General features: G+C 34.7%; 1 protein-coding gene across 1 annotated transcript in view; it reads right to left on the bottom strand.

Annotated features, from left to right (window-relative positions):
• ADGRV1 (adhesion G protein-coupled receptor V1) overlaps window positions 1–22,870 on the bottom strand; it is a 254,889-nt gene that overhangs the window by 188,871 nt on the left and 43,148 nt on the right. The window contains exons 26-46 of the mRNA XM_088054108.1: window positions 22,332–22,471; window positions 21,264–21,873; window positions 20,096–20,311; window positions 18,750–18,965; window positions 17,666–17,910; window positions 17,289–17,470; window positions 15,731–16,536; window positions 14,312–14,521; window positions 12,302–12,432; window positions 11,959–12,058; window positions 10,870–11,049; window positions 9,193–9,356; window positions 8,559–8,652; window positions 7,930–7,959; window positions 5,837–5,915; window positions 5,042–5,180; window positions 4,377–4,518; window positions 3,710–3,972; window positions 2,621–2,796; window positions 1,048–1,172; window positions 36–202 (exon numbers count right to left, since the gene is read on the bottom strand). Coding sequence (XP_087910234.1) covers window positions 36–202; window positions 1,048–1,172; window positions 2,621–2,796; window positions 3,710–3,972; window positions 4,377–4,518; window positions 5,042–5,180; window positions 5,837–5,915; window positions 7,930–7,959; window positions 8,559–8,652; window positions 9,193–9,356; window positions 10,870–11,049; window positions 11,959–12,058; window positions 12,302–12,432; window positions 14,312–14,521; window positions 15,731–16,536; window positions 17,289–17,470; window positions 17,666–17,910; window positions 18,750–18,965; window positions 20,096–20,311; window positions 21,264–21,873; window positions 22,332–22,471 — 4,415 coding nt within the window. The remainder of the gene's footprint in view (window positions 1–35; window positions 203–1,047; window positions 1,173–2,620; window positions 2,797–3,709; window positions 3,973–4,376; window positions 4,519–5,041; window positions 5,181–5,836; window positions 5,916–7,929; window positions 7,960–8,558; window positions 8,653–9,192; window positions 9,357–10,869; window positions 11,050–11,958; window positions 12,059–12,301; window positions 12,433–14,311; window positions 14,522–15,730; window positions 16,537–17,288; window positions 17,471–17,665; window positions 17,911–18,749; window positions 18,966–20,095; window positions 20,312–21,263; window positions 21,874–22,331; window positions 22,472–22,870) is intronic.

Genomic DNA, 22,870 nt, shown 5'->3' with positions numbered 1-22,870 from the left:
AGAAGCATGGTTGGTGTCTGTAAGCAAGCATTTACCTCAATGGCAACAAAAACTCCTTTCCACTGGTATAGAGTAGAAAACACAGCTGGAGGCGAACGCAACAGCACACCATACAGGATTTCGTCCGATGGAAAGAAACACCAGTTAGCTGCCGACTCTTCCACAAAGCTTTGCAAAACAGACAGAACACTGATACTACCTCCTGCAATAGAAAAAAAGTATGTATCTTTAAGGTCTTTTACAGCACCATTTTCATTATTTATTTGCTAAAACCAAATCTAGTATTAGAAATCACAGAATATTCTGAGTTGAAAGGGATCCACAAGGATTATCATGTCCAGCTCTTAAGTGAATGGCTCATACTATGGTCAAACCCACAATCTTGACATTCTTAGCGTCATGCTCTAAATGCCTAAACTATATTCTGAGTTGTCTCTAAACAGTTAAAATAAGTGCATGTAAATACATGGAAATGGTACAGCACTGAGGTTGTACTGGGAGTTAAACAACAAATTAATTTCTTATATATTACTATTACATATGGGAGATGCATAGGCAACTTAAGTGTGATTCAGAGTGACTCAGTCTGGAATTTGAGAAAATTAACTAGATAGGAAGAAATAAAAAAGTGACAAAAAAACCTAAAAACGTTTTTATCCTCATTCTCTGTCATCACAAGAAGTAGTCACGGCACTAAGATTCTTAGACTGCCTATTCATTCAACACATAGAGAAAAGGGTGTCTTTTATATTATGTTAGAAAAGTCCAGAACTACATGTAGTAAAGAACAGGTTTTATAAATCAAAGGTCTTGTGAAAATGTATAAGCAACATGAAGAGCCATAGAGATTGCTGAAACTCTGGCAGCAGTGGCGGATGACAAGCTGACTCTTAAGCAGCCAAGATCTTTTCTCTAATGAATTTTGACATCACAAAAGTATTACAGGTGAATTTTCATTTCAAAGATATATCTCCTGTATATTTGGTTACTCTGTAGCTATCTCCACTCTGAAAATAGCAATGGATGATCTCAATAAAGTGAACATACTGATGCCAAATGCAGTATCCGACAACGTCTCCCACTCAACACTCACAGACACGTTGAGCCCATTACTCCGTGAAACTTTCAGATAAATTGTAGTGTTCGCTTCTTCAATTGTGAAGATATTTGTCCTAAATTTGAGAATTGTGAAAATAAATTTTAAGAAATATTATTTTTATAGTATAAAAATAGGATTCTTACTGTACTCTTTCAGCACAGAAAATGCAATTAAAAGAAAATACTGGGTTTGTTCTGTGATGGACTAACACTAATTAAGGTTGCCTGATGTTTCGTCACACAATACTTTGACAAAACCATGGGAAATTCAAAAAATTCTTAAATTAGCCTGAAATTTAACACACTAACTATATGGGTAAAGCTGAATTATTTCTGAAAACATCACTCAATAGCATAGACTCGTATGATCATAGAATGGTTTGGGTTGCAAAGAGCCTTAAAAATCATCTTGTTCCAATGCTCTTGACATAAGCAGGGACATCCTCCACTATACCAAGTTGTTCAGAGCTCCATTGAACCTGAATCTCCAGGGATGTGGAATCCACAGCCTTCTCTTCCCAGAGCCTCATTACTCTCACAGTAAGGAATTTCTTCCTGATATCTAATCTAAACCTGCTGTCTTTCAGCTTTAAGCCATTCCTTCATGTCTTGTCACTACATGCCTTTGCCAAAAATCCCTCTCCAACTTTTGGACAGGTTTCCTTTAGGTGCTGCAAAGCTGCAATGGGATCAGCCCAAAGCCACCTATTCTCCTGGCTGAACAATCCCAATTCTCTCAGCATTTCCTCAGAGCAGAGGTTCTCCATCCCTCTGATGAACTGAGTGGCCTCCTCTGGTCTTGCCACAACAGCGCCATGTCCTTCCTGTGCTGAGGACCCCAGGGCTGGAGGCAGCTCTGCACGAGCACACTCACCAGAAAGGCACAGAGGGTCTGACCCCCCTCCCTCCCCTGCTGCCCACGGGGCTTTGGATGCAGCCCAGGACACATTTGGCTTTCTGGGATGGGAGATCCCATGGCCGGCTCATGTCCAGCCCCTCACCAGCACCCCCGTGTCCTTGGGGGCAGGGCAGCTCTCGATCTGTTCATCCCCAGCCTGTACTGGGGTGCTCTGACCCAGGTGCAGCACTTGGCATTTGGTCTTGTTAAACCTCACGAGATTCCCAGGGGCCACTTGTTGAGCTTGTACAAGATGGCTCATTTGGTTTTGAAAAACAGCCCTGGGTGAGGGTGTATCCTACACAAGCTTAAATAAATATGTAAATTAGAAAATTTCTGATTCCCAGGACACTGGGAATTCCTAATATTGATTACTATTAGTGAAATGTTTGGGGACCGATGAAGTACTGTTGAAAGAAAAAATGCACAGAGAAATCAATGCTTCTAATGGTGAATAGTCCATTTTAAGTTTTTCTGTTCTTCTGTACAATAGTAATAGTATTTGACAAATAGTCTACTTTTTAATATCATAAATTTTACAACTTGAGTATTAATTTTTTATAAAGGGAAACCACCTCTATGGAATATGAAAAACTTCTTTTTAATTGAATGAGGGTTCAGTACCTATTTGTAACTGGGTAGATGCTGAAAAGCCCCAGTGGAGCCTGGTTCTGTAATATCGTAATCATAGTTTGAACTCTGGTGCCTAGTCTGGCTCCTCCAGTCGGATTGAACAGGGTGACAATAAAGTGCTCATCCAATTCTGGTTCTTCATCCAGGATTGCAGAAATATGCAGTGTCTGAAAACAAGCATAGAAAGCTGCTGAAACTTGATAGCTAACAATGACAATGCTATTCAGCCCAAGCTGCAGTTTCTATTCTTTCTCTGGACAGCATGGAGGCACAACAACAGCTCTTGAAAGAGAAGAAGGCAGGAGAAAGGCATGTTCAGGCCGGGGTTCTAAAGGTCCTCTGGTGACCTCCATTAGTGCAACACTAACGTGACCATATCTACTTTATTTTTCCTTCCCCCTCTTTCCTCTGAAATGCAGCAGGTTTTGATCCTTTTTTCATACTTCTGTTTTGTGCTTACTCCTCATATTCCTTGGTAATTCATAGTCCCCATACAGCTAACTGATCCCCTAATGAAGCTCAGTCAAGTTAGGCTTGCTTTACTTTAGTTGTCAACTGAACTATCTCATGGGCTACAGGGTAGTTACACTTCTGGTACTGGGAGCAAAGAAGGAAAAAAAGGCAATAGAGGAATATTTAAAATACTCTTTTCTTGATGCTTTATTACCTCTACAGCACCATGATGGATAAGAATAGGATTGTCTCAAGGTGGTCTCAAATCAGCAGAGAACTGTCTAGAAAGAAGTAGGTGTTTTCTCTGTCACTCTCCCCATTACAAAAGAGGTAAAAATTGCAGTAGTAAATGTAGCTTTGCCTTAGAAAAATTATTTAGGAATGACAGATTGCTAAAATAATCAGGAACTAAAATGAGCTTACAACATTTTAGATGTCTATTTATTTCTGCAATAAATCATATTTAAAGACTGCACTGAGAAGTCTTTTACTCCCTACTTCTCACAGACCTGCTAAACTGGAAAAGAAAAAAAATTAATACATGAAAAAACACAAACATTGCTGAAATCTTCCAAGTAATTTTTAAAAATGCCTTCTTCACTTTTTGCATTATAATTATCATATTACCTTAAATCTGACTCCCTCTTCCAGAACAATGTATCCTTGAGAAGGGGTCAAATCCACTGATGGCTCAGAAGAATTAATTTCACTTACAAGATATTGAACAGACACTGTTCCAAATATTCCCTGAGGAGGTTCTCTAATAATATTTAATACTGCAACACTTTCCATCAGATGGAGAGCTGTTTGCTCTCTTAGAAAGAAGTGATCACTGTTATTGAATGATAAAACTCCATGTCCATCATCATTGGCAAGTATAGTAATTGTGGCTTTTGAGAAATAAATAATAGAAATATGATTTAATTAACATAGTGAAATATAATTATATACATATACAAATAAATAAATACATAAATCCATTCTTTCTTTAATATATGTATATGGCTTTTATGTTTTTATATTACTTAACAGAATATGTAAGAATTTTGCTTTACCTAGGAAGATTTCTAGAAAGGAAGAATCTAGACTCTCTTATTAAAGCATCCAGCTTTTGCATTTTCTGGTTCCTTATTTTGTTAGTTTTACATTTTTCACAGGGATGTTTAAGAACTTTCCAAATTTGTTTAACAGTTTACCATAGGAGCACACTGGTGTTTTCTAAAACATGATTATTCAGAAGAATGAAATTAAAGTGACAATTCTGAAGAATGAGAACATCAAAACTAAGTTTTACCTGTTGTGTTCTCCCCTAATTCCAGGCTGAATGAGGGATTTGTTAGAATTAACTGGAACTTCTCAACACCTTCAGGAATATCATCATCACAAATCACAACAACAACAGATTTATTCCTTTCTCCATCAGCAAAAAAAAGAGTCTAGCATTGAAACACAGAAAGCATTGAATATTCAGTAGCTGATAATACACACAGGAATTTTAAACTAAGCTAAAGCAGAATTGCCTTAAACAGGGAGGAAAGAACAGGCAAGAAGAGGAGTAATTTCTATGTCCCTTATAAATTGATTGAAAAAGAAGCAAAATAGTTAAATAGTTTAGCACAGTGCGGAGTGAGGACAAGCAAGAGCAATTAATTTTGAAAGTTCTTTTGCAAAAAATATTGAAACTTACATCTTATATGCTCTTGTCTAAGCAAAATTGTATTTGAAACAGATGTTGGAAAGTTTACAATGTGTCTTATATTTAAAAATGCTTCAGTACTAAAAAAAGAAAGAAAGATTAAAATAAGATGACTACATCTATCTCACTATTTAGATGATCAGAGCAACTGAAACAGGTTGTGAAATCTAGATGTACTAGTGACCATTCTGCAGAGTAAATAAGATGTTCTTTTGAGGAAATTGAAGAAATGAAAACTACTACATTTAAAATTTGTTTCTTACCCTTGGGATCACATTAAAATCCAAACCCAGCTGTGCTTCCAAATTTTGGGCATAAAAAAACACAGACACATTGCCATATGATCCTTTGTTTCGGTATGCCATTATGGTCAGATTCCCATGAGATTCATTAACTTCAAAACTAAAACAAAAACCAAGACAAAATCTCAGTGCTCACTGAGCATGTTCTTTTAATAATAATGGTAATTATTATTAAATTTTAATTATTTTAATAAGATGGTAGATAATTGTTATATTTTCACTTAAAATCATTCCCCTGTACCTTTTAAGAAAAAGGCACTGTTACAGTAAAGTATCATTACCACTTGTGTAATGCAACCATTACACTTTTTTTTTCTTATCAAAATGAAATTGAACTATAGGATCCTTTTCCCCTACTTGTTAGGGATTAAGCCTGTCTACAAGCATGGATGCCTTCTTCCTAGCTCCTGGAAATCAGAGAAAATATGTGGGAGATGCCAATGTGCATGCTTACATGGATGTAAAGGCTTGGGCACTGGATGGAGGCTTGAGAGAGTGATGGGAGTTTACAATACCAAAGGATGATAGTGAAAATAAATACATGGTAGCATGACATTTCTGAGTAAACATACTGTAAATGTTGGTTTCTAGTGTGGGAATTATCTTTCCTGTTCCACTGAACTGAATGACATGTTGTCATCTCATACATCTGTTCCTATTGTAAATAGGAGTTTTATTGTTAACTGAAAATGAAAATAATTGGGCAACACTAATCATTAACTCCCATAGGAAGTTCTTCAAGGTGACAAGACTTACTTGGTACTTTCCCACTCAACTACTCCACTTACTCCATCATTAGCATCAATAACAATTTGAGAAGCTAAACCTTCCACATCTAAAAAGGAAGAGAAGGACATGTAAGAACAATAGAGTTAATTTTCATTATTTTCAAGAATTACAGAAGCATTTCTTTATATCTTTGCTGATTTTGTAGAAGATATACATAATTTTCCGTTTCCAAAATGTGGAGGAGAAAATGAAGTGGACAGGATACTTGGAAAGCCTTGAAAATCTCTCCTTACTAGCTTACTATTAGAACTGCAGCACAGTGGCTGAAATTACCACCATTACATTTAATGCATAAAAAAAAAAAAAAAAAAAAATTGGAGAAAACCCACAGCACAGAAAAATTAGAAAATGACAAAAGCAAGATTTTTCATTAAGTCTTAATTCATCAAGTCTTATTCATTGTATACTTTTATTATGATGACATTTAATGTTTTACAGACTGTGCCATTCTGAACATGGGAGGGAAAATGAGTGGAAAAAAAAAAATAAATCCAGTATATATCGTTTCATGTTCATGTTTCAATGCCTGATAATAAATCTTAATGGCACACACCACAGATTCTCCTATAAAAAAAAATATTAATTTTCTTTTTAGTTAGTTTATGTATTGTAGCATTCTATTACTACAGAAAAACATGTGTCTTCACAATAACTCTGTAAGATTATTACATGTATTGCCCTGTGAAAATACTAAGCAATAGATTAATGCCAGCAATTAACTTCCACTAATTTCAGGGACCAGAACTTGACAGTCAGAACTTGATTCTTCTGAGAAAATAATGCCTTATTTTGTTTAAATAATATCACATGACTATCTCAATTTACGTAAATTAACTTTCAATAAAAATTGAAAAATAAATGAAGACTGACAATTTCTACAGAAAAAAAATTACTCCCCTAAAGCTGTAGTAAATACATTATTTTAGATCCATCAGAGCGATTTCTATTAAATCAGATAAAACTGAATAGAAGATCACCGCCATGAATCCAAACCTGACACTATGAGATAGTGATAAACATTAGCAGCAACTGTAGCACCTCTACACAGACAGCAGAAAGTTTTAGAAATCCATAGGGATACAGTGCATATAGACCCTTCAGCTCCCTAACTGGTGTTTTCCCTCATCATGTCACAGTCTGATCAACTCACTCAAGATCTATAATACTTTGCTTTTAACATCAGATGTCTTATTTCATATCTGAATTCCTTCCCCTCCCCTGATGCCCTCCTGCCATTTTACCCCATCTTAAGTCTTTCTTCTATCCATTAAGTTTATTCATTTTTCTTTCATCATTCTCAAGTATTGAACATTTTTTCTTCTTGTAATTTTTTGCACATTTGTATTAGAGTTGGTCCTTTTCTTCCACCTTTTCTAGATGATCGGATGGAGCAAGAGGAGCATGAAGAAAACATGTTCATTGTCCTGATTTTGCTGTTTCTGCTCCATATCCATGAAGTCTCAGATCAGAAATAAAGGTCACTGAAATTCCATGTGTTTAACTGAATGTCACTGACATCCCAGACCTACACCACATACTGCATGCGCAAGACAGGGACAGAATTTATTATATATTCCAGATGGGTATGATTAACTGAAAGTCAGTATTATGTGCAGAACACTCATCACCTTTGATATTAGACACCTAGAATTACATTAAGGATTTTCTATGGGGTATGGCATTGCTAAATCCTAAACAAATGTATTACACCAATAAGGATTTGAATTCTCAATCACAACAAAGGAAATACACAAAAAGGAAAACAAGATTAGAATATAGTCTGAAAACAGAATTAATTGTGACATTTTATAATGAGGACAAACTTTTGCCTCATGGATTAAAACTGTTATCTCATCATCCTATGTACATCAGCATCAAGTGATCATGACAGACTGCTAACCTCTTATGGCAAAAGGTAAGATTATACTGCACTCAGAAAAAAGTAAATCAGTGTTTTTACTGATAATGTAAGTAAATGTTACTCTTCTTATGTTTTAAATTTTAGACTTGACTAATCACAGCTTGATATCCACACATCAGCAATCAGTCTTGCAAGTTACCTTTCAGTCTGTAACGAATTAACTCTGTCACTGCAATACGCATGCAAAGAAAGGGAAAAAGAGATCATAGAAGAAGTTAGAAATAATCACTGTAATTAGTCACTGGTGCCACAGGATAACCCAACCATCTTTAAAGCCAATGGCAGCTATGCTACTGAGCTCAGCAGTAGAATGAAGACCTAAATAAGTAAACAATAAATGAAGTTCTGTAGGAAGAGTAGGAACACAGTAGATCATGACTCCTAAATCTGATAAAGAGTAATAAAAAGATACTTTTGAAAGAGTGAGCAAAGAAACTATTTGAAGGAATTCTCTGTAAATTTACTTGGAAATTAAAATCTCATTAACACATTGCCTATGCAACTTTTCAGATAACTGTGTTCTCCAACAATTATTAAATAACTCCTCTATGAAAATTGTCTTATAATTTCTACCAAGCTTTGAAAAGTAAGAACCCAGTGTAATAATAACTATGTTTGATGCTCTACAATGTTTCTTGCAGAATACTCTGTCTCATTTTGGCTTATTTGGGAAGTGTTAAGTGCAATAATGATATGGCAGAGTAATATAATGTGCATTCAACTGATATAAAAATAAAATTGAACATAATTGTTTGTAAGTTGTTTTACCAAGTCTAGGTGGGGAGGAAGTTGAATGGTTCATAACAAGTTCCACTGAAGTTAAATTAACCAAGAAGAATTCTTGCACTTCTGGTACATCATCCTACAAAACACAAATCCAGTATATGCTCTTTCATTTTCTTTAATAAAAAATCACAGAATTTGCCAAAAAAGCAACACACTAGAAGTCTCTAACCCTATAGCAACACCAGAATTAATTTATGTTTCCATTTTCTTAGAACATTTTTACATAAAATGTTAGTTATGAAGAAAGACATTATATTTAATGGAAAAGACTGTGGTGACAGTGAATGAGACATGAATAAATTTCTGCTCAATTTTAAAAGCAGAAATAGCAACCACTGATAAAGTAAGAGTCTGTAGCAAGCAATGAATCACATTGGTCTGAATATCAGAAAATAAAGTCTTAATGAGAGAGTTAAATTTCATTTAACTGTAAGTAGTACTGTTTTCTGTTATTATTTGTCTTTCTGTAATTTTACCATTAAAGACCAAAGCAGTCTTTCTAAATTACAACAAAACTGATAGCTTCAAGTAATACAGCTTGCAAGATTCAGGTTCCACAATACTCCTTTTCAGTTGTCATACAAGTAAGTATGTAGTGAAAGGATATAGAATTTACCTCTAGAATAGTAACATTTATGGCAGCTGATGTTTCTCCTTCTTCCAAAATCACTGAGTCAGAAACAGCTACATAATCAGCTCCTGGTTCAGCCAAGGTCCCCTCTGTCTCATTACTTAAGGAGACCAATCCTGGAACTGTGGCATATGTAACATTGATAGCACCTGTTTAAAATGTGACCAAAAAAAAATAACTTTGTTTTTTTTTTTTCAATTCTTATATAATGCTCACTAGAATAGACAAAGAAAATAGACCAAATGCTCACTGAAAAACTGAAAAGCTTAACTACAAAGCAGAGGATAAAAACACTAATCTGAAAGCAATGGGATTTATTTCTTTCAGTCCAGCCTTTAATGATTTGTCCAAGAGCAAGAACTCAGAAAGCATTACGACCCAATGTATTCATATATTTGAGGTGCTGTGAACTGCAAATATTACATTACATACCTGGGACATCTAATGTATTATTAATACCAGGTTTGGTGTCAAGGGAAGTAGAGTGTTTCAGGAACGACTAATGTCTAAGAAAGGCTCTAAAGAGAGTTCTAAATTTAGTTTCCTTCCCAGAAAGACTGACATTTACATTGATAGAGGATAAAAATTAGGGGACATGCTGATATATATTACTGAAGGAAAAACTAGACTTTTTTTTTTTTTTTTTTTTTTTTTTATATAATAAAAATATATCTCACTAATCTGCCAGTGTAAGTCAAATTGCAGATTTAAAGACAGTGATCCTGGAGACAAAATGAGAAATTAAATTGAAATTTTAATCTGTGTGAAATAAACATAGGGTACAAAAGAATCTTAGTTTTTATAAATAAAGATGGAATTCAGTTGAGAGATTTTACATTTACAATGGATACTTAGAATAAATTAACAGTTTCCTAAGTAGTGTTCCAAAGGTAATCTAGATACTGATTGACATTAAAAAACAAATGGGAAAACAAAAAAATGACATTTAAATTCCTCTACAAATCTGTAGTGTCTCCACATCTTGAATGTTTGTTTCAACTGATCACTTCACCTCAAAACAGATAAGAAAAAATAAGAGAGATTATTTCTGAGGTCTCAATATAGTTTAAAAATGCAAATAGAAAATGAATATGTATGTTCTCAGTGGAAGTCAAAATAGTCAGGAAAAAAATCCAAAAAAATATTTTGGTACACAGCACATTATCGAAGTTAGTACCACTTAATTTGATTTTAAACAAAATTGAATTGAAAAGAAATACAGCTTTCTTAGGAGAGGCACAAACTGAATTCAGAGGCATCAATGCAACTTTTTCCATGGGATATTCTTAAACTGTCAGAATCTGACAGTTTATAGAGGGGATGATGTGGGAGTGATAATTCCATATAGGTTCCTTTTCTCATGTTTTTTATTTCTTCTGGACAGACTAACAATTGAAGTCAAATGTGTGGGACATAAAAGTACAACCCTAACATCCAACTAGCTATGTCATAGCTCCCAGATCCCTTGCTGTGGAATTAAAGGCTATAGTTTCAGTTTTAACTAAAACTCAGTTTCCAAATCTTCAGTAATGCATCTAGAAGTTCTGAAAACATCAACTATACCCAAGATTTTCCAGAATTTCTAGCCTCCCTGTCATGCCTTTCATTTTTCTAATGATTTTGAAAACAAAAGTTAATTTTTTTTGGAGATGTTATACAGACCTAGAGATCCAAATTCTCTGTTAATAAAAAGCTGAACTGTTTTGTTTTCCTCTGGAAGTAAAACTACCCTGGATGAAGAAGCAAAATTCAGTACTCCATGTGGTTCATCACTAGCTTCTACTGTCAGAACCGCTTCATATCCTTGACTGTCCAAAACAGCAGCACCAGAAGGAGAAACACCTGTAAAATAATCAATGGACTACAGTTACTAGTGTTAGGTAAATGAAGTTTTGTCTTACATTACTGCTGTTGTCTATGTACAAACAACAGTCAGTAAGACTGAGAATGAAATGAAACCAAACACATATGCTCACTGAATTTTACAGATGGTGTGAATTGTACATGTAATTTTGCATTCTATAACAAGCACATGAATATTCAATCACAACAAAAATAGTACACATAAAAAGTATAGAGGTCAAGACTGTACTAAGAAATGGGAAAACCAGAAGAGACAATGTTAAATATGAACTTTCCTAAACAAATTCTATTGTAAAAGGAAGGAGAAAGTTTTTCTAGAAATTCATTATAAAAATTTATATTTAAGATGTCAATCATTCCATTAAGAAATTACTGAAAGTGTTGCCTTGATGAATAGCTGTATTGATTTATGCTAATCCTGAAGGATCACAAGAGTAAACAAATTATTAAGGCAAGTTGGCAAGGCACCTATCAGCAACACCACCCATGTCAAGTTAGTTTGATGTTTAGAGAGTAATTCCAGTTTAACAAAGGGTATTTCAGAAGGGATGGGTCTCATGCTTCTTTTTTCACTATAATTTCAATGAAAGAGTAAAATATTCTGACCTCCTGTAATTCAGACAGATCAGAAAGACAATATGGTAGAAAAAACTGTTTAAAAATATAAAAATATGCATTTTTTTTATGACACCTGTATCATATGTGTACATAAATACACAGAAGCGTCAAGTCTGTTTCAATAAAATGTGGACAAATTTTGCATGGTTTGCAATATTTTCAATATTCTTAGTCCTACACTTCCAATATGTTGCATACACACAAAACTATTACACCATTAAATGGCAATTTTAGTTATAGCAGATATAGCAGTCTGTAGTTCTGCATTACCTTCTGTTTTGATGTTGTAAAGGATGATCCGGTACTCTTCTTTTTCTTCCGGAATATGGTCATCCAGCAAGTGGACATATAATGTTGTATTCAATATCCCCTATAAATGTTATTGATAAACTGATTAGTCATTAGTGTACAGAGTACAAGTAGTGCCACTCTATCATATGTATTTTGAGTAATATCTTTAAAAAATGTCAAGTTAAAATACTGAAAACCATAAATTCCCCTAAGTTTAATCATATCAAGACAAAGAAGACTGCTTTAAAAACATACTTGTTGCATCATCTCACTTCAAATTACAATATTCTCTTTTAGCCGTTAGATTTGCTTGTGGACTCACCTCAGGAAAGAAGAGAATTCCAGAATAGTATTCAAAATTTTGTTGTACGTTATGTCCAACTATTTTCCATTCAACTGTAACATTTCCCAGTCCTGGGGCAGTTCTTACAATATGAAATTGCAGTCGCTCTCCTAGGCACAAAGGACAAAATGCAATACTTTGGGGTTTCTTATTCTACAATTCAACTGTTCAAATGAAAACAAAAAATATGAATCATAGTTGAAGTATTTTTATCTAAAACCTTAATATTTTTGATAGTGAGCTTCCCAGTAGTTGTGTAATAACTTTTTTTTTAATTATTATTATTCATTATTATTATTATTATTATTATTGAAACAAAACCCCCACAAATCCAAACTATTTCCTCATGGGTTTTTATGAATTTAGTTCGTTCTTGGAAAGAAGTATCAAAATATAAAGGTACCTGGTACATATGCATAACTGCTATCAAAGCATGCACAAAACGAAGAGCAGTATCTGTGAACTAAACGAAGAATAAATGCTCTATACACAGCTTTAAAGCAGCTAACTGGCAAAGAATAGGCATGTTCCTAACATCTGCAGTGTCTTGTGACTTTACATAGTGTATGTGAAAAAATACTTGTAGTCACCTGAAGAGTCCCGTTTATGTGAGTTTGAATTTAAAAATGTTATCAGTTTCTGGATGTTAGACCATTTGATTAAATATTATAAACATTGAAAAAACACCATAATTACTTCTTACAGATATGTATTTTCATTTGATACTTAATATCTCTGAAATGACAATAAATTATTAAAAATTAATTAATAAATTATAAAACATTAACATTTGTATTGAAATAATGTCCTTTTAAAATTATGAGTTACTGGTTCTTTCAGTTATAGCACTATATACATACTATATGTAGTAGAGTATTTCAGGTCCAGATAAAAGCTTTCAGCTTCAGCATGCTATGACTAATCTTTAACCAACGGAAAGTATACAAGGTCTTCATAACCTTGGGGAATGAGATGGTTTGTATTAATTTCTTGGGCTCATTAAAAGCTCCTCTTAGACTGCGAGACTGCAGCTGGCTTGTCAGGCAGATCAGAATCATTAATGTGGAGTGATAAAGGACAGAAACTGGGCACAATAGATACAACTATCTAAACTAAACCCAAAAGCATATGGTGCCCTTTCATAATAGGAAAAAAACAGACTATGTTCTTTTGAGACAGACTTTTTTATCCAGCAAAAAATTCAGTGCACATGTTCCTGGACAGAAAATTTCTGCTAGTTTTCTCCACCCATCAGTTTACATATCAGAAATATCTGAGAATTACAAACTGAAGAACTGAGATTCCAGCAAAGGCTAACGAGAGCAGCCACCATTTGTATTGTTACTGTCCTATACAGAATTGTACAAACCCTACATAAAACATGAAACATGCTCTCTAAAAGCACTAGTAGACACTAGATATCAAAATATTATTGGTCTTAAAAGTCATGACTAAGTGATGACATCAAGATTGTGACACTCCTAAAATGAGCTACCATAAAAAATATAAAGAAAAACTTTAGAAAGATGGAAGGTTTTTTTCCTATTTTATTCTGTGGGAATATTTTCTAGATAATTTAAAATTAATTTTAAGTCCATAATAGATAATATTTGCTTAAGATTACCAACTGGTCTGTATGATTTGGATTATATACAGTTCTGGAATACGGTATAAATGAATGAGAAATGCTAAAAGAAAAATGCAATGAAATGCAATGCCAATAGAAACAAGGCATAACCTTCAGAAGAAGGAAGGGAAAGAAAAAATAGTGAAATATGGTTTTGAAAATAGCCTATTCATCTCTGCCACATCATTTAAGTGTTATGTTTGCAAGAGTTAAAAATCCAAAGAAATGAGTGCTAAGTATGTGGTTACTCTCTGCTGTCATTCTCTGAACAGTGACACAGTCACTGAATGGTTATCAACAGAAAGCACAGAGATGGAAGCTCATGTTAAACAAACTGAGTGTGGGCAACACACAGAACCCACCTTCACGACCAATAACAGACCTTCCATCTGTCTGGAAACTAATGATTCCTGCCACATTGTCACTTGCCAGGATAACCACTGTGACAGTGTCAAAACTGGGCAGAATCCTACTCCCTCCTTCAGTATGCACCAGGCTGACGATGATGCTTTCATTATCCTCCGGCTCTGGATCATCTAAAATGGTCAGAGTGACCATCTTTTTTGTTTCACCTAAAAGCAGAACATATACATACTTAGATGTTCACATGAAAATCACATTTTAAAAAGATGCAATCATCTACTCTAATAGTTACATCTCTATGAAAATTTATTAAATTACAAATGAAAAGTTATATTAGGCAATATAATTAACAAATTATATTGTATAACAAATATACTCTGCAGAAATTTACAATGTTGGCATGACTTCTGAATGCCTAGAATTCTTATTTGCTTTCTAAGTTCTCCAGCTTTCAAATTTTAATTAGAAAATGAGAATATAATTATTTTAAAAAGAATTACCAAGTGAATACACTTCCTGATGAACAACATGCAGACATATGTACACGAAATTTGACTACATATTACTGGACCAGGAAATGCATTAGAGTGGACTGTTATTGCATTAGTTACCTGTCTTCTTGAATATCAAAGAATGGCAATGTAAGCAGCAAACACAATCAGTTATCAGTCTCTATAATACATTACAGTCTGCAAAACAATCCTACTGGTCATTGTATGTGCATAACCTATACTAATAATTATATCAGTTTGCCACATGCATGTATTTTTTTGTTATACTGCCTTTCAAAGTACTTTGAAAATAGTTTTAAGTAAACTTCTAACACTAATATAATTACAAGACAATTTCCTAATTCCTCCTGGCAACCCTTCATTTGAATTCAGATCTAGCTTGCTAAATGAACACTAGAATCTTTACTACACTCCCAAAAATTGTTTTCAAAGCAACTGTTCAATCTTCTCAGACTTCTAAAGTATAAAATACATCCATCATGTTGCACAGTGCTTAAATAATGCCTGCCACAGACTTTTCTTCTTTGCAATTTTTTACCTATCCCGTTATGTAATGAAATCAATACAATCTCGGAATCTAAATATATATATATATATATCATTAAAAATTAGTAATGTATTGACTAAAGATTAACAAAACATCACTTAGGCCTTTTCCCATTTTCATTATCTTTGATACAACTATTTCAGCAATATTATTCCTTATTTATTTAGTAAAAATGTTATCTTTATAAAGTATACTGCAGTATTTCTTTAAAAAATACTAAAATATTTATACTTTTCATCCTTATTTATTTATTTATTTATTTATTTATTTACTTTAGTCTTTGCGGTCTTTGTGCGTGTGTTTGTTTTGTGTTTTCTTTAGTTTTAGACAAGAGAAGTTAGTGCTAAACCTTGCCTCACCTTCAGCAAACACCAAAATCTCACCAACACCCACAAAATCCAAGTTTGGGGTAGCAGTTCCACCAACAACACGCCATTCCACTGCCACCTGTCCCAGGCTGCCTTCTGTCCTGTGTATCATTAGCTGCACGTTGGCCTGAGGGCATTCTTCTACTTCAATATACTTCTCTGTGGCATTGGGACTTACAATGTAGATCTTAAATACTCCAAAGGCATCCCCATTCATCATTATGGTAACTGTGGAAGTATTTGGCTGTCCAATAGTTGGTTGATTTTTTAAGCTGGCTGAGATATTCAATAGTTCAACTTTCAACAGGGATATAGTGAATGTTTCATCCAGCTCTGGCAGGCTGTCAGGGAGTATGGTAACTGTGAGATTTGCAAACTCTTCCCCTTCCTGCATGATGGCCCACTGTCTTGTGACAGGTTCGTAGTCACTACCAGCAATGGCTTGTGTGCTGAACAGAATGGATGTACTGCTGATGTTTTTCTTGTAGGTCCATAATCCTGACATGTTAGTTAATGGCCTGATCTCTGTTGTCAGCCAGAGGCAGAGAGGAATCTCAGAGGCACTGGAAAATGTAAAGGCTGAACATGCTTGTTCTTTTAGGCACTGAGCTGCACAGGCATACAGTGGGTCACCTGCTGCTGATACATTCACTCTGGTCTTGGATGGCTGGTCAGGAATTCCTTGTACAGGAGACTCGTAATAGTCCAGTATATCCTCACTTTGCTCAATGGCAAGAGCTACAATGTCAGTCTCAGAAGTGCTGTAAAATATTTGCAGCTGACCAAACCTTCCCCCACTAAAAGACATTAAAATAAGAATGTTACATTAACTGGTGAAGCATGTCTAATATTCTCTATGTTACTGGGTTAAGAATAAAAATGAACAAAATTAACTAACACCTTCTGAATTGCTAAAAAGTTACCAATTGCCAATTAAAGCGACTTCCCTTGAAGCTAGTACCAGAATAACTGAGCAGTTGTGTTTTTGGAGAGCAAGCTTGATTGTTATAGCTTGAGTAGCAGTCTGTTAAGCATGCATGTTTGTAAACATTTGTTTCTAGGAGCTAATTTAGACCTCCTAGGACTATCAAGGAAGAAAAAGCCTTTGCTGTGTAGCATTGTTATCATTCCTCTGAGGTGTCCTCAGGATACCACATTTCAGGTGCAAAACCTGTTTTGCTTTTCACTTTGTGTTCCATCACATATCTGATACACTTTGTCCTCCAGTTCACATCACAGAAACAGGTTGGTTTGCAGCTTTAAATGGCTTGACAATTTAACAGGCAAAATAAAACATCAAGTTTACACTATAAACATTTACTACATTTGTACTTTATGTACATTTCTAACATGAAGACATCTAGTTCAAAATCAATGTATATGAAGAGACAGAGAGCTGGCAGATCAAGAAATTGATGCAAATACCTATACAAGGGCATGACATTCAAAATTATTGCCAAAAAATACTCAACAAAAAACAAACCAAACCAAACAAACAACAAAACAACAAAAAATATATTTAAAATCATACTGTATTTATAATACAGACCTTCTCCTGACTGATATATTTGCAAGTAAACTTCTTTCTAGTGGCTCCTGAATTCGGTATGAGGATTGATGAAAGAAAACTGTGCCATAAGGATTATCATTGGCAGGTATAACAATATTTGCTGTGCGATCTAACCCGATAGCACCACCGCTGGAGGCCTGAGTTAATTCTACATGGACAATCTCAAAAAGAAAAAAAAGAAAAACAAATAATGCAGCTAAATAATTTTTGCCACTTCTAAAAATAATCACAAGCAAAATAAAATCTGAACTTGTTGCAGCTTCCTGAGATAACATTTCTTGTTTTGATGGTCACACATCTCTTATGCAAGTTAAAACTCTAATATTGTTCAAGAGAGATATAACTGCTCTACTTACTTCTTCTACTTCTGGAACATCATCAGCCAGGATTTCCAACAGCAACATCTGAATGGCTTCCCCAGGGGCAAAAGTTATATTACCCATGGCAACTTGCAAGTCATCGTCAGCAGGATGTCCATTAATGGTAGCAGCCCACTGAACAGTAACATTGCCCAGTGTCCCAGCATTGCGGATTATTGGCAGATTTATGGTTACTGATCCAAATTCAGGCTCCTCCACAATGAATTTGGTATTCTGAAAAACTGACATACACCATAGGGGGATGTAGTGCATTAACAATAAAATTGAAAGTAAATATATCAGTTCCTGAAATACAGAGGTTTACTTTATTTGCTTGCATTTAGTTGTACAGGTAAACCCCTTTTAATCATGTTTAAACCTAAAAGCAAACTATCAGTACTCATATTTTCATCTGCAGAGAAAATTAGCATGAAAATTAAGCCCTCAACCAAAAAGTCTATTCCAATACACCCATCGTTTGAGGCTTGAAACATGAACGGTTTCCAAGGTCTTGGAATACAACTTCATAATTATTCCCAGCAAAGGAACTGCTTACCAGATCTCATGTCACTTACTGAAGACATAAATTAAAACTATGTAACTTGTAATATGTTAAGTAGAAAACATAGAATCACAGATTGGGTCAGGTTGGAAAGGACCACTGTAGATCATTTGAATCAAGCTCCCTGCTCAAGCAGGGTCATCCCAGACCACACGACACAGGAGTGCGTCCAGACAGTTCTTGGATGCTTCCACTGAGGGAGACTCCACAACATCTCAGGGCAACCTGTTCCAGCGCACCATCACCAGCACAGGTCTTCCTCATATTCAAGTGAACTTCCTGGGCATCAGTTTCTGTCTCTTGTCTCTTGTTCTACAGCTTGGTGCCACCAATCAGAGCCTCCAAGAGGCTCAATCCTTTTGTTATATTAAAGTCCCACTACTCCTTTATTACATGTTTTAATTCAGCTCATCTTATCTTTTCCTTTACTTTCTACACCCACACTTCCAATTCTGAATGTTTTTATTCAGTTGCCAAGTAGCAGCTCCCCCAGAAAAAAGAAAATATGTACTCCTTTACCAAAGGATCCAAATGGGTCATCAGAAGCCTCAATAGTTATGACTGCCCTCGTCAAAGATCCAAGCAAGGCTCCTCCTGTTGTTTGGTTCAGCAGCTGAACATAAAATGACTCCTCAAGTTCAGGATTTATATCATTAATTATATAAATTGGCACAGCTTTACTTGTTTCCCCTTCTAGTAAGACAACATCTGATGAAGCTACACTGTAGTCCTCACCTAGATTTGTAGAAGAAAAAACCCACAACAATAAAACCCAGATAATATCAATGTGTTATTGTTCAGTATTATCAGTAATACCCATATTCTCATTGCTTATACATGCAAGTCTTCTTTTTTTTTTTTTTTTTTTTTTATTTCCTGTTGACGTTCAGATGTCTAGAGGAAGCAAAATGAAACTTGGTTTGGTCAAAACAGAGTTTGAACTGTTAGACCAAGAGGTAATTACAAAAGGTCCATCATTGTCTGCTGTATACAAGGTCGCACTACTAAGATGTTTCTATCTTTGATTTATAAAGCCCAGCTTTCCAAGAGATAAAAGTGAAAACAGAAGCACCTTGTCAAAGTAGATTTCAATAAAGGGCACATTTTATATGTCAACTTCAGTTTAGGTAAATTTGTCTCAACTGTCTAGAGGAACATCTGTGATACACTAGATTACAGCTTTGCTTCAGAAACTAATTGAAAGCATGACAAAAATCTAGCTACACATTTAACTTACAACACTCTGTTACATAAAAATGAAATTAAAAGTTCTCAGAGCATGTACCACCCACATATTCAATTTGGACATAGCTGAAATACAGTGCACTCAACTTATAAATGCCTAAGTGATCCTGAAGACTTCATATTTTTTCTCCTTTCTTAATGTACCTTCCCTACAGCAGGGACCAACTGGAGAAGTTTACATCCCATTTTCAGAAGTACAAGACTCCTTGGGTTTTGATAGATTTTTCCCTGTTTTTTTTACAGCTGAGTCCCCAGCTCTCACTGCCTCTCCAATAAGCTCAACTAAGCAATACACAATGGTTCTAAATATGTACATGGGACTAAATTGTTTTTACATATACTAATATAGTATTTGGGGCGGGGGGGGGGGGGCAAAGGGCGTTTAAGTGGTGGTGTGCTACTAAGTAAACAAATAATACAATTATTTCCCTTATTTCATTTTAGATTCTCCAGTGATAATGACTAAACTTTCCCCTAGGTCTTAGGTTAATATTTGCTAAGCACAGTCAATGCCTTACTACCTTTTATTTCATGCTTGTTACCTAATAGAGCATTCATTACACACTTGTTTGTTTTAGCTTTAACACAGGCTGCATAGTTCTGCTATTCTGCGTTCTTACCAGCTGTTGCAGTTATTGGCATAGCTTTAAATTTCACAGAAACATCTGAAAATATTCCCCCAGTTCTGGTCACGTTAATGATTGGTCCAACATAGTTTTCAGCAACTCTCACAGCTGAAGCTGAAAGCTGAAGTGTTCCAAAAGCATCATCATTGGCATTGATAATCACGTGAGCTATTGTCTCACCCACTAAGCCAAGTCGGGGAGAATTTATAACTGAAATATAAACAAAACTTATTAGGGGTAGGTACCCATAATATATATACCCATAATAGATACCCCTAATAGAAATGCTTACTATTCATGGGTATAGAATTCATAGACATACACGTGTGTTTAATTGTCTCTACTTTTCAAGAAAATTATCTTTTTTTCAATTAGACAAAGCATAACTACAAATCATATCAAAATACATGGATTTAAATTACATTCTGGCAGAAAATCTGAACATTAATCTATTATGCTGTGGAGCATACAAGCCATAATTTGTTTGAAAAGATGAGGCACTGTGAATTTATTTATTTATTTATTTATTTATCCATAAGAGTAATAGTAAGATCAATACAGTTCAGAGTAATTTCAGTTTTACTCTTGATATGATGAAATGTAAGTTCAGATTTCAACTCAAGGTGGAATTACATTTGAAGCTACCTCTTACTGTGGGCAAGGGCAGCAAATAAACATGCCAAGAATCTTTGAAGCACAAATCAGGCTGTAATGACCTGAATTAATCCGAATGAGAAATTAAGTAAAAATTGTCAACACTAAGAAAGCAGCATGTCACTAATTCTACATCACCTTTTTTTTTAATAAGACTTTTTTGTATTTTAATAAGAAAAACTAGGCTAGTTTTTCCTACTACTGAACTTCCAGAAATAATGTTAAATGAGAAGATATTAGTGCACAAACAAATACTGTAAGATATTTGGCCTGAAAGACCTCAGATAAGACACTGCAAAAGGGATAAAGAAATACTTGTGCTTTTCCAATAAAATAGTGTGCCAAAGGAAATAAATGCTAATAGGTACAAGCCAGGTAACTAAGAGATATATTAACTGTACAGAGTTTGGCAGAGGTAAAGAGTTCTTCGTTCATCTTGCTGCATTTTCTCCTGTTACATATGAATTACCTTTATAGCTATATTGTGGGTTGTATGTAAGACACTTACTTGGCCGATCCTGAACTTTCTTGATCAAAACAACACTGCTTAGCTCCACAAAAACAGATTCTGATCTCTCAGGATCATCATCATCCAAAATAGGCAAGGATATTGTGGCCTCACTTTCACTGGTTGCAAAGATCACATAACCTGTAATGGGTGTATAGTCTTTTCCCTCTATTGCTCTGACGACATCCAGCGGAAGAAAGGGCAACTTTTCTTCATCACCAATAGTTCTGTATTTCACCATTACTGTACCAAGGAGACCAGCACATCTTATAACTGTCAGAGAGATATTCTTTGTTTCTTCCTCAACTTTAATTGGTCTGTTTCGCTCAGAAAAGATGAAGACTCCATATGGATCATCATTTGCTAAAATAGTTAATGTTGCGTTAGTATGATATCCAAGACGACCAAGGGAGACATTGGTGATCAAAACTGAAAACATCTTATCCAATTCAGGAACATCATCAGGAGAAATCTGTAATGTAATATTTGCTCTCACTTGGCCAACATCAAATGTTACATTCCCATCTGTAGAGATCAGGTCATTGGTAAGATCACAGATTATCATCCAATGTAATGTCACCTGAGATAAGGCCCCATGACTTCTCACAACCTAAGAAAAACATATAAAGATGTGCATATTTTTATTCTGTGAGAAAGAAAACATAGAAGTGTGAAATGCAATTAAGCAAGCACAATAATATGATGAATTAAAGATATGTCTGTGTTTTAAAAACACACAATTTTTATTATCTTAGCTCTGCAGAACTTTTATTATCAACACTTATTTTAAGAAAGTAGCCCCTTGATTCTAAATAAGTATATTTAAAGTTTTTGGATATCATTATTATTATTATTATTATTATTATTATTGTTATTGTTATTGTTATTGTTATTATTTTAGTTTCCAGGTGAATAATTATACATTAACAAATGCTGCATGACTGGAAAAACAAATGTTCATGACAAAGCTGTTATAAAGCCCATAGACTAATAACAGCATCAGAGAACACCAGAAAAAAACAGACAGAAGAGTGCAATGCAGCAACATGAGACGTAAAGCTTTCCCACCTGCAGCACAACATTGCTATCTCCATCTTCAGGCTCAGTTCCATTCACTGAAAGGGACTCAGCACTGAACTCAAACACACCATGAGCATCATCAGAAGCCTCAATAGTCACAAGGATGTGGGATGCAATTCCCAAGCTAGCTGTTAAATGCAAGTTCCAAAAAAGGTTATTTTTATCTCTCATGTTTTCTTACATGAAAGAAAACAGCTAAAAAAATATGCTACAAAAATACATAAAAGAGTATGAAGTATCTGTGCTATTTGTCTTTGTTTTGTTTTTTTTTTCAAATTCATGGTAACTCCCTGTGTGGAAAAGGAACTGACTTTCAGTAAGGCAGTCCTCTCAGCCCTTCTATGGAACTACACAACAAGAAAAAAAATATTATTTTAAGTGAGGAACCAAAACAAAATTACAGGTTTAAGAATGAAAATGAAGCAGCATTTAGGACACCAAGGAGTTATATGGTAAACCACAGTATAAGTGGAAAGACAAGATGAAAGCAGGTCTCATCCAAACATAAGCTGAATGAAAGGCAAAAA

The sequence above is a fragment of the Pseudopodoces humilis genome, chromosome 4 (assembly GCF_049639895.1).
Source record: "Pseudopodoces humilis isolate 2021_Gansu_Grassland_sample_001 chromosome 4, ASM4963989v1, whole genome shotgun sequence".
Classification (NCBI taxonomy): domain Eukaryota; kingdom Metazoa; phylum Chordata; class Aves; order Passeriformes; family Paridae; genus Pseudopodoces; species Pseudopodoces humilis.
The sequence above is the reverse complement of the archived record's forward strand: the minus strand, read 5'-3'. Positions and strand labels throughout refer to the sequence as shown.